The 12,657-nt window shown below is 42.6% G+C and overlaps 1 protein-coding gene across 13 annotated transcripts in view; it reads left to right on the top strand.

The window, feature by feature from the left end:
* ARVCF (ARVCF, delta catenin family member) overlaps positions 1-12,657 on the top strand; it is a 412,391-nt gene that overhangs the window by 384,255 nt on the left and 15,479 nt on the right. For all 13 annotated transcript variants that reach the window (XM_025201537.1, XM_025201540.1, XM_025201532.1 and 10 more), the window contains 5 exons: positions 6,599-6,726; positions 8,178-8,328; positions 9,580-9,772; positions 10,999-11,110; positions 12,016-12,106. In XM_025201537.1, coding sequence (XP_025057322.1) covers positions 6,599-6,726; positions 8,178-8,328; positions 9,580-9,772; positions 10,999-11,110; positions 12,016-12,106 — 675 coding nt within the window. The remainder of the gene's footprint in view (positions 1-6,598; positions 6,727-8,177; positions 8,329-9,579; positions 9,773-10,998; positions 11,111-12,015; positions 12,107-12,657) is intronic.

The following is a 12,657-nucleotide window of genomic DNA, read 5'->3' as shown; positions in this document are numbered from 1 at the left end:
TCCGCTCTCTTGAGTAGCTCTGGGAACTTATTGCTGTCGATTCTTTATGTGTCCCATCACGTGATTTGTTCCACCGCTTGTTTGCTACCAGCTTTCACATATGGAGGGAGGGATGAAAGTTTGCCAGTTTGCTTAGTTTTAGAATTTGTGTGCAACTTACTGAAGTATTCAGTAAGGTTGTGCACTTAGGTCTTCATTTTCTGAGTAGAAAAATTCCTATTCGACTTTTCCCTCATTATTTTGAATCTTGTGTATTACTACACATTGATTCGGCTGTTCTTTTCTGCGCGTTGATTTGGCTGTTCTTTTCTGCACTCTTCAGAGGCTAGGCTCTCCTCTTTTGAGGGGGGGAGGCGGAGGGCTCATGCTTTGTAATGGATGTAGTGCTCTTGATGAAATCTATCCACAACCCTCTCTAGTAAGAATATCTATCCATCCTGATTTATACTGCACCTTGAAGCGAAGGCTATAGGGATTATTCAGAACCTTCTTTTTCTCATTTCTCCTTCCTATTGCTGCAGCAATTTGCTATCTAGGAAGCATCTCTTCTCCCTTCCCTCTGCAATTTGACACTTGGCATTCTACAGTTATCAGCACTGGGCTGCATTCTCCATCATTCAAAGCACTTGACTATTGGATCTGACTGCATTTGTGCTCCCTTTAAATGCTTCAGTCTGAAGAAGCTTGCACATTTATCTTGACATTAAGATTGCTTTGTGCACCGTTTCCTGAAGCACAGCATGCAGACTGGCCCTGGTGTTAGTTTTGTAAAGAAAAAACACTGATCATGTTTTGTGTCCTTTAAAAAAAAGAAATCCCTTACAGGAGGTTTTTCTTGGGGGCTATAAAGCAAGGTATTGTGTTGAACTGCTGGAACATTTTGTTGCTCACATCTTCTGAAAGTGCCCCAGTTTCTATTGAAAATAATCATGAGCTCTGGTTTACAACTGTTTAACTTGCATACAATGAACTACACAGTTTGTAATGAAGTTACCAGCCCATTGCTGAATTAGGGCAGAAGTCCAAGATCTGCCGAGTTCCTCTTTCGTACAGAATCACGATGTTGGTTTCCATTACTGACATGTTTCTTTGCCTTTGGCGCATGGTTTCATAGTTGCTCAGGGAACTGCTTGCTTACTCTCCAAGATGTACTTTTATATGACCTTGCAGAGGAACGGGAGCCCCAGTTCAGGATTGTTCTTGCACCATCTGGTGGTAGCAGTCACGTTTAGCACCATTTGAAGTGGCCGATGTAGAGATACCTGAAAAAATGGATAACTATCGCAGAAATGGATCACTATCAAGCTACATTTGAGTAATCTCCAAAGATTGATGGGTTCATTTTATAGCTTTGCCACGGTCCTGTATAATAGCTTTTTATGAATTCTGCCACTTTTCCTTTGAAATGGTGATTTGGATGAGTTTTTGCAAGGATAGATAATACCAGCAAATCTTTTTCTGTTCCAGTAGCAATTCGTATGGGTGCGTTCTGTCAGCTCAGCACAGCATATGAGCGCATAATTTCCTGTGCCTTGTGGGGGGAATAAAGCCCTGAATAATGGTGGGGAGGTTGAGATGAGTTTGGTAACCTTCTTCTGAGGATAATCATCTTAACTTGGGGATGCCCTATCAAGCCAGGGAAATAAATCTAGTACCATCGTTTGAATTATTGCCAGAATGTGCCTAATACAGACACAATGTGGACAGTAGTCACAGATTTAAAAAAATCAGTTTTATAAAAAAGTTGACTTGGTATCCCAACCAGAATTCAATCCCTGCACTTGGTGTCTTTTGCCCTCCTGGTGTCTTCTTCCTTCCCTCCAGCCAGCAGAATGGGTTCAAAGCCCTGCAGAGCCTATGGATGCCTATAGACATGCTCATTCATGTCCTAATTAGACCGCTCCAGTATTGCCTCACTGCACAGGTATTAAACCCCCGCACATTTCAAAACGGCCGGGGGAGCGCTTTGTCTAACCCTCATTGAATGAGCTTTAGATAAAGCATCCCACGGCCATTTTGAAACACGTGGGAGCTTAATACACATGATGGTAAGATGTTTTAATTAGAGCAGCTGTCTGGGAACTGCTTTAATTAAAGTGCCCGCACCCCCGAGCACATGTATAAGCAGCTTATGTGCCTCACAGCTGTGAATGAAGGAAGCTGCTTTGTGGTGCCCAGTAGTGATCTCTCCCAAGAGGGGACTAGTGGCTCAGAGAGCAGTACAGTAGGTCGGTAGAGATAGTTTTAGACTGTGACTCACGATTCAGTCCAAGCTGATGGCTTTCTCATGGCCATGCATGGCAGGAAAATTCCTGTCGGTGGTCTTTGCCCACTGCACAGACATCAACACAATTAGGGCTCTTCAGAGAGACTGAGGAATGAATAGCCATGTCCCAGTGACTGAATCCCTCTGTCCCCTCCAGGTGGTCCCTCCAAAGCAGGGCTGAAGTGTGTTGATGAAGTAGTTTTGTAAAGCTTTTTGCCTTCTCTCGAGGCTGCTTCTGTTCTGTGGATAAGCAGAGGGCCGTCAATGTGACACCTCTCAGTTAGTGCCAGGGTCGCACAAACTTGCCCCCTTGGGCCATGAAGAAACAGCCCTGACAGGCAACAAAGAAGCCCATCTGCTCCCCCTCAGTCCACAGATTCTTAAAGATGGGGCTGGTATAAGCGATGCGCAAGACTAGAGAATAAAAACGTTTCCAAGAGGGAAGGGTATCAAATTCCCTCGTGCTAGTTGCCTGGGGTGCCCTTCTAGACAATGCGAATGTCTCCAAATCTCGATGGCTCCGTCACCTCCTGCATCTCCTTCCTGCTTAAAAGACAAGACCCAACAGACAGTTAATTAACCCATGTACCTTATTTTCTACAATGGAAGAAGCCTATAGATAACTTCAATCCATAGCATCAACGGGAAAAAAGGTATAAATTCAGATTCAATGCTAAACTTGTTCACAGGGAAAAGTCTTACATACCTCCGTGAGACTTCAGTCTGGCCTTAAGTGTTTGCTCAATCTGTGCAGCCATTTCGACAGCCTTTTAAGACACAAAAGGAAAGCAGTTGACATTTTTCTCTTATTGACTCATTACCAGTCATTGACGACCCTCTTTCTTTTTAATTCCATTTAAAAAAAATGGATAAAAGCAATTAGCCATATATTACACAAAAGTAGCAGTACCTGGAAAAATAATTAAGATGATCTTGAAATTAAGGAAATAGGTTTAGAAGAGAAGCAGGTGCTTAATGGAGGGGAGACCAGCTGTGCTTCCTAGGAATGTGCTTTAAAGTACTTCAGGAAAAAATGTCTGAGGCCTCTACACAACCCTGGAAGGAAATTGTAATAATGCACACAAAATCCATGCTATAAATAGCAGAGCTGGATTCATTAGGACAGAAGGCAGATGGAGAACAGAGAAAAATTATTTGTGGTTTTTTTAAGGGAATATAATGCTTATGAAAAGTGTCAGGTTGTCATCGATGAGGAAAAACCCTCAGGTACAGCAGGACCATTATCACCATGAGGGTCTGTTCTCTACTAATGAGCATCAACTCATGAGGGGCATTCGTTATAAGCCTGTTTAGCAAAGCATGCCCTGAGCCTTCTGGGCTAGGTAGCAAGACTGGTGTTGGAGGGCTTTAAAACAGGCAGGAAGGGAGCCGAGGCACAGCAATATTTTGGGGGTGGGGAAGAGGAGCAGGAGGGTGCCATTCTCCAAATTGGCTGTTTAAGAGATTGCACCCAGAAGTAGAATTGTGCCAGTAACTAAAATAGGCAATGCTGATAATAGTATTTAGCAGAAAAAAAAAGGGGTGAAACATTTCTGAGACGCTCTTACAGTAATGCTGGAAACATGGGAAACAACTAGGAAAAATGAGAGGCTGTCATGCATGAAGAGAAGTAATGACAGAGACATGATGAGAGACACGTGACTGGAATGCCAGGATCTACCGGCAGGGTCTGTCTGCAGTAGGTAAGTGGGGGAGGGAGAAAATGGAGGGGATGTGATTACTGCGTATTAATAATACAGTATGGGTAGGAGCAATGAAGTGTAGAGATGAGGACGGTAGAAATGTCAGGTTTAAGGCAAAGGATACAAAAATTGATTGTGAGGATAAATTATAGGCTGTGTAACTAGGGAGTAGGGAGAGTTGTTCTCAAGGATGTCAGAATTATGATAGGACGATCTAAAGCAATGCTCATAAGTGGACATTGACTGAAGAATTGCCAGCTATTTGGCCGCAGGCAATTATGAGCTCATATATGGGCCCGCATCCCTCATATAGTAATGTTTTCTCTGTATAGAATCGTCGGAGAATTGGGCTAGAAGGGCTCTCCGGACGTCATCTAGTCCAGCCCACCTCTGAAGGCAGGACTGTCCCTGTCTAAAATAGCCGAGATAAATGTTTATCTAACCTCTGCGTAAAACTTGCAATGACAAAGCTTCCGCAGCCTCTAAGTAACCCCTCCCAGTGCTTATAACCTTGCCGTTATCCTTCTGGCTTGTCAGATTTTATCTTTTTTAAATTAAAACTTTGTTAAAAAAGAAGTTATGGGGAAACGTGATTCGGTAGTTGCAGCTTTTGCACTTCTAAGGAAGATTGCACCAAACACCAGGGAAGCTTTGCAGCATTCTCACAAGCTGAGAATTGCACCTTTTATACTGGGGGAAACTGAGGCTCGAAGTGGTTATATATGGTTTCATGAATCATTGGGCCTTGTTGCACTTTACACTGAGGGTCGCATAAATGTTGATCAGCTTAGTGTTAGCCTACGGTCACACCTTCAATTTGAGCAGCACATCTGTGGGGATGGCCACACCTTAATGGAACAGGAGTTGGGTTATGTGGACCGAGAGATAATCCTGCCCCAGAGTGGCATAACTTTGAGCTGCATAACAAGTGCTTTAAACAACTTAGAGGTGTTAACATGTGGACAATCCAGGAGCTCCAGAAGCCACCCAAAATTAACGTGTAACAAGGCCCGTTGTACGTTAGCCAAGAGGAGGCACCATACATCCGGACTGTCTCTCTAGCCATTAGACCTTACCTGTGCATAAGGATTTAAATTAATAGTGAGCTAGTTAAAATGTGCTATGCAACGTATAAAGAAAAGAAAAGGGGAGACTTTTTACAGCACGATAGTTGAAAGTCCAAAGACCAACAATACCAATAGAATTTGAAAATGCAACAAAGGCTGTTTTAAAAGTTATGTGACTGGAAAGAAGAATAGCAAAAGTCTTGATTTACAAAAAAGAGTGACTATCTCTCGGAAGTGGAAAAGAGCGGTGACTGGGGGGAAACTGCTGTAAGGAAAGCACGGGCAAAATAAGGGAGCCCAAACAGCAAATGAAAATATTATTGTCTAGAGGAATCCAAGGTGAGAAGAAAGAGGTCTATGAATCCATCGAGATACTAAGAAAAAACACAAAGCTGTTGGTGAGAACAGAGAGCAGTAGAAAGAGTCCAAACTGTCTCACATTTTAAATAGCCATTTTTGACTCTGCATTCACTGAGGACAATATCACTTGGTACAGGAAGCAAGGAACTGATTACAGGCAGGAGAGATGCTAATTGAGAGCACACGCCTGTCCACGGACTGCCACATAAACAACCAGTGGTTTCAGAACCGGTCCCAAAGAAAGAGCAGGGGCATCATCCAACTGAATTAGCATGACAAACGCCCTGCAGAACGAGCAACTACTGTCTCACTGTGCAGCACCTAGCACAGTGGGATCCTGGAGCTCCTAGACACTGTGGTTACGGCAATAACAAATGAGGATAATCCTCTGGATAAAAACGTCAAGAACACAGTGGTTAGTAAGAGTAACTTACCCAGTATAACAAAGGGGAATATATGGCAGAGCTTATAGAATCTAAACCATCCGGCTCCAGTCACATATCTGTGGCTACAGAATGGGTGCCTTGCCTTTGGGAATTATTCTTTAATGCATATTATATCCTTCACTGTTTCTAGGTGCAATACAGCGTCTATCTGTCTTTGCATAGTTTCTGAACCTTAGCTAAAATGGTGGCATTCTCCACTTTCCCACCCATTCATTCTTCTTTTGACTTTGCATGCTATATTTTTTCAGCAGGCAGGAGTCAGAAGGGGAAGTTCGATGTAACCGTGCTACACAGTCTCACATTGGCACTGTTAACAGTGCTTGCCAAAGCTACTTCAATTGATCTGAATGCAAAAAGCAGCACCAGTTGAATTTGCTCCCCATTTAGCCATGCAGGTATGACTGTCAACAAGCCTGACCTCGTGCCACACACCTGTGCACACACATGCTTAGCATGTTAGTTAAATGCACAGAGTAAATCTCTGAGTCTGTAGCAATGAGGTGGATTCTCTTTCCTGAAAATCAGTAAAGCAAGTTTGTGCTCAGGGTATCTCAGAACAGCAGAGCTGGAGAGTTCATAGGTCCTGCTACTGATTTCCAGTGTGTGTCACTTCCAGCAGGCAAGACCAGAGTGGACTAGGTGCAACCACAAGCTTTGTGCTGTTTCTGCAGCACAAACTTCTCTCATATACTCCAGAAGTGAAGAGGTACCAAATACCAATTTATGTGTTGACTCCTCAATGTTCTCTCCCTGCAGGCTTTGAATTGCTCTACCAGCCAGACGTGGTACGACTGTACCTCTCTATCCTCACTGAAAGCCAGAATTTCAACACTTTGGAAGCTGCAGCGGGGGCTTTGCAGAACCTCAGTGCTGGAAACTGGACAGTGAGTACAATACATTCCCCACGTACACTTTTTTTCAACCCCTCTGAATTGACCCCTCTAGGTGTGATATAACCTGGCAGCTTACACTCTGTTCTCCGTTACTTTTCATTTGTGATTCCTTTTTTTTTTTTTCTGTATTGGTTTGGACAGAGTGTAAAATATTTAGCTTCCAGAGAAGGTTTCAGCACTACTTAGGGTGGTTTTCTTTTTAATAAAATAAATTGCAATTTCATGCATATCTTTGTTAAAGTATTCATCAGAGACATGATCCTACAGCCTGCCAGGTAGGGCTAAAGCACAACCCATCACTCCCCAGACCAGACAAAAACTCTCCACTTGTGGTACCTGACGTAAAACAGTCAAGTGTCTCAGTGACTTAGGTGCATAAATCCCGTTACACTTCACCCAAGCAGTTTTGAAAATTCGACCTTCTGCCTCTACCTGTAAACAGGGAGGAATGAATTGCAAACAACCAGACCTCCTGAACCTGGTCTCTGAAAGAAGAGCTCCGTCCCAGAGAAATTCACCACACAACACTGGAGATGAGACACATGCTGTGACAAAAGAGGAGTAAAATTGTCTAATCCTGTTTGTTCCTCAGCTGTTCTGACATTTTCCCTCTTTCATACTGTTAGAGAAGGTAGCTGCATGGTACTTATGCTTAGAATTTGCAGACAGTATTTGCCAATATTAGAGTGTTTGTGAATGTTGCCATCCTACAAAATTGTCATGAGAATTTACCAGTTCAGGCACAAAATTGAATCTCCCTCCCTTTATTGAGACAATTTACGATAATGGGAAAAATGAATGCTATTTTACTTGCCAGTTTTAAAAATATATCATGGATTTGCCCAGTTGAAAGCACCTTATGACTGAAGCGTTGGCATTGAGATGAAAGGGGATACAGATGTCAACAGGAGCAAGTTCACTTTTTCGTCAACTTTTCATTCTGGGGTTTCTTAATAAGAGCTTCTCTTAGAGACAGCTCAGCTTGGTCTGATCCCAGGATGGGATGTTGTCCCAGTTCATCAGCTTTTCAAATTACAAAGGGGAGTTGCATCCCAAAATTGCTTCTAGATCCTTCTTCCCAGCAACATCCGTGATAATCTGTCTGCTCTCAGTAATGAATACTTGATCAACCAGAGCAGCAGAGTCTGTGAATCAGCAAGATAGTGCTTCCTAACACTCGTCTCAAGGTGCAGTCACATTTTAATGTATAATTACAAATGGAATTATGTATTAAAAATTGCAGGTAATATTCAAGCTAATAAGCCAAGGCAGCTAGGTATGATGCAAGCCATATAGGCTATAGAAATTGGTGGTTCATCCTAGGTGTGGGCTTTTCAGCTTGAACAGCCTTTCAACTGAAAGAAATACCAGCTGGGAGGAAATAGGCCTGTATATTCACAACCCCATGTATTGTTTTTCTTTTTGTGTGCGTTCATGATCAGTGGTCTACATACATCCGTGCAACAGTACGAAAGGAGAGGGGCTTACCAGTCCTCGTGGAGCTTCTCCAGTCTGACTCGGACAAGGTTGTGAGGGCGGTGTCGATTGCACTGAGGAATCTCTCCATGGACCGTCGCAACAAGGATCTCATAGGTACCTTTCAAACATCTCTTGCAGGGCCACAACCCAGGAGATGCATACGGACTTGAGAAATAATTCAGACTCCTGTTGAATATTTGAGGCTGTAGTTTATTTTACATACAGCCCCCATAAGGATAGGAGGCCAACATATGCACTGAGTGAAGAATCACCATCTACAAATTTAATTTCAGTCCATCTAATTTTTGTTCTTGCAGATGACATGGCTTAATGGGAATGAAACTTTACTTTGTAGCAGATACTGGAATGCATTACAGAAGTAACACTGACTTTTGGATTTGTTACTCTTTTCTCCTTTGTTCTGTCAGTGAACTGTTTCATGTCTCCCCATTATGGGATTCTCTGTGCTTCTGTGCCGGCCCCTGTACCCAGAGGCCAGGCATCCATGCTCTCTCCATTCAAAACCTCTTCCTTAAAACTTAGTTGCTCTGTGACACTTGCCAGCAATAATCCAGCTTGGCTAAAATGCACCCATGTCTTCATTAAATTGAAATCACAAGGGCTCAGTTCCACATTAAACTTTTCCTCTGAGCCTTCTGGTGTGTTTCCAGCAATTTGTATGATTGGTTTCAGCTGTAACCTTGTTGGGCAAGGAAATGTTCCTGCGGCATGCAGAGCTGAAAACACAGCTGATGCCTCATAAATAACAATCTTCAATTCCTACCTTAAATGCACCCAGATTTCTTACCTCTAAACTAGTTGTGGTTTATGTTGCTACCAAATGGTGCAAACATGCACCGGGGAATCATAAACCCAAGACTGAGGTTTCTTGTCGATGCTGTATAGAGTGAAGGCTGAATGTACCCTGGAGAGAAGGTTGTTACCTTTTTCAGGGGAAGGTTAATAGATGCATGGCTGCACATCTCACCCCAGCAGGCCTGTTACAAGGCTAAGTTGAATAAATGGTATGTGTGCACATTAGCATTAATATTCGGTATTAGCAGCAGTTGCTGAATGCTTTTAGCCTCAGGCACAGCAGGCATGATATATGTTGGCCATGAAGTTCTCAGCAAAGGTTGCAAACTTCTTTTCCCTGTTATCTTTAACATCCATTGTGCTGCATGACATTGCTTTGGCTATTAATTCTCAAGCACTTTGTCATAATTAATGATAAATACACTGTTAACTTACAGTCTTAAGATCCAAGAAACTGATGCTGAAAGCTCTTTGGACTGTGCAAAGGATGCAGACTGGGATGCAGTGTTTATTGCGTCTGCCTATTGATGTCTCCTCCCCTTATCCTAGGTAGTTATGCCATGGGTGAGCTGGTAAGAAATTTGCCTAGTAGGCAGCAGAGATCTGCTAAAAACCTGGAAGAGGATACAGTGGTTGCAGTCCTGAATACCATCCATGAAATCATTACTGACAGTTCAGAAAATGCAAGGTCCCTGATCCAGACCCAGGGCATTCAGAAGCTAGTAACAATCAGCAAATCAAGGTAGGTTCCAACTGAAAACAATATACAGAAAACCCACTGTGAACAGCGACGTTTTGCTTTGTGATGGTGTCCAACCATCTTGACCTTTCAGCTGTGTAACCGGAGTCCTAAAAATGTTTAATAAAAACAAATCCTACAGCAGTGCCTGTAACAGGTTTACTGGACCCCAGAGATAAGCTCAATAGAATATAACGTTCTCTCATTGTAGGATGCAATCTCTCTTGGCCTGGTGTGTCTTAGCATTGTGTCTGCATTTATCAGACATCATTTGCAGTGAAACCATGACCTTTATTTGCAGAGTGGGAGACCTTCATCCAGTGGTAATATTCCATTTCTGGAATGCAAGTGATAAAACTTTATTACTTTTAAATAAAATGTTTCATGAGGGTAGTAATCATTCTGCCTAATAGCTTGGAGGTGATAATTTAAAGTAACACTTTTGCATCATGGTACTGTGTCAAAAAAACTCTTGATAGCTTTGAGAAGAGTCTTTATTTCCAGGAAGCAGAAATGAGTGTATATATAAATGATTTTAACAGACTTTTGAGAGCATACCTGAAGGTTACTTTATTCTTCTGCATTGTTTTATGCAAGTAAGAATCAGCCAGCACCTTGGCACTGTATTGCTTTATGTAGCAGTCTGGTACTGACTTGTAAAGAATAAATGAAAAATGTTTTTCAGGTAAGAATTAGTTAGGTTTATTCTTTCATCCATGTTGCTCTTAAGCATATGGTTTAAAGCACTTGTTGACTCAGCTGAGTTTATGTTATGGAGCACATGTACAACTGGGCCAAAGATGTTGAAGATGACTCCAAGACCCTGAGAGCGTTTTCCAGAGATGCTTCAGACTTGCTTGCTGTTAGGGTTTGGGTGCTCAACTTTTCTGTCTTGACCTAAATAAAGGCTTAATACAAAAAGTGGAATTCACCAAGCAGAAGATCTGTGTACTATGTCTGCATGCTAATGCAAAGGAAAATCTCACGTCTGCATAATTCACAACTTCTTTTGTTCATGCAGGTGGCTTTTTATATGAACAGATGTGTTTTCATATATGCACTAGATGGACCCTCATTAGACAAGTTTGACCCCAAAATATATTCTTTGAGCAGCTATCTTAATTCTTTATGGGAAATGATAGGTCTGCTGGAATGTTTAGGATTTTAGCTTACAGGGTCAATTTGTGAACTTCTAATCTTTGAGGTTTTAATTTTGTCTCGTAAATCAGCCAGTCCCCCCGGGAGACAAAGGCAGCATCTCATGTTCTTCAGATGGTCTGGAGCTACAAAGAACTACGAAGCGTTCTGCAGAAAGATGGGTGGAACAAATCCCATTTTCAGGTAAAGATGAAGAGTCCTAGAGTCCAAGTCAGTGTTCAGAGAAAGCTCCGTGAGATGTGTTATCCTTCCCTCAGTGTGCAGGCCTAACTCCTTGCTATGTCGGTGGCAGAGTTTGACAGAGAAGTTTCTGGTTTTAGGTGATGATTGTTTTTTTAATGAGGTCATAAATATACTTATTGTTGCATGCCTAAAATTAGTGGCATCTGTCCTTCGTGCTTTGGGACCTTGCAACGTTAGACGTAACCCTCTACAAGCATACATTGCATTGTTGGTCACTGGTTACCAGGCACACACTTCATATGGCAGCTGCCTGTTCTTCTTTGTCTGAAAAGCAATGGCTGTCACTTTGCACCTGCAAATGCAGCTACTTGCTTGCCCAGTTAAATGACAAGGAAAGGAGAAGCCATCAGTAGCACTGTAGTGGAATGGACAATACTCAGAAGCTAAACTTGTTCTCAGTGGTGGCAGATGACAGAACAAGGAGCGATGGCCACAAGTTGCAGCAAGAGAAGTTTAGGTTGGATATTAGGAAAAACTTTCTCACTAGGAGGGTGGTGAAGCACTGGAACGGGTTACCAGAGAGGTGGTGGAATCTCCATCCTTGGAGGTTTTTAAGACCTGGCTAGACAAACCTGGCTGGAATTATCTAGTTGGGGATGGTCCTGCTTTGAGGAGGGGGTTGGACTAGATGACCTCCTGAGGTACCTTCCAACCCTAATTTTCTATGATTCTAATCCTTAATTGGGTTGTGATTGAAGATCCATGAATCAGCAGCAGATGGAACAGGAACAGGGTTCCAGAACATGATTCTGAAGCGGTGTTTTGCTTGGTTGTTAATTGGATCTGTCAATCGCTCTGTTTGCAGCAACCACAGCAGCTTCTTACTCTGGTGGTTTGTCTTTTAGACTGTTTCTGCAACACCAAAGGGATCCAAAGGTACTTCTGGCAAGTCTGGCTATGATGACAGCACTCTGCCATTAGTGGATAAAAGCCAAGGTCAGTGCTGGTCTTTCGTATGAGTTGTAATGATTCTCCCTCCCCAGGCTGTTTTGCTATTCTGTAATAGTAGTGTTGTGGGGCTGGGATCAAAATAACAATTTGTTTGTTTCTATGGTGCCTTTCATCCAAAGATCCCAAAGCTATCAACTTTATAAACTACATAGACATGGAATCTGTCATGAAATACCTGATAGCTGTGTAGTTCAGGATAAAAAGCTCAGTTGCAAACTTATAGGGAGATTTAAAGTAGGCGTGATGTCAGACTTTCTGACTTTGAGGGTAGTTAAGCATTGGAACAGGCTGCCTAAAGAAGTTGTGAAATCTCCATCCTTGGAAACTTTTAAAAGCAGGTTATGCAGACACTTGGCCGGGATGGTTTAATCAGGGATGATCCTGCCTTGAGCAGGAGGCTGGACTAGATGATCTTATGAGGTCCCTTCCAGCCCTACTCCCCTGTGATCCTACCCAATTGGAATTTAGCCCAGGAGACTAACAGCCTTGCACTTGTGATATAAATATGGTATGTTTAATAAGCACAAGTCATTAGA

The sequence above is a fragment of the Alligator sinensis genome, unplaced genomic scaffold, assembly GCF_000455745.1.
Source record: "Alligator sinensis unplaced genomic scaffold, ASM45574v1 scaffold570_1, whole genome shotgun sequence".
Classification (NCBI taxonomy): domain Eukaryota; kingdom Metazoa; phylum Chordata; order Crocodylia; family Alligatoridae; genus Alligator; species Alligator sinensis.
Note: the sequence above shows the minus strand (reverse complement) of the source record. Positions and strands in the feature narration are given on the sequence as shown.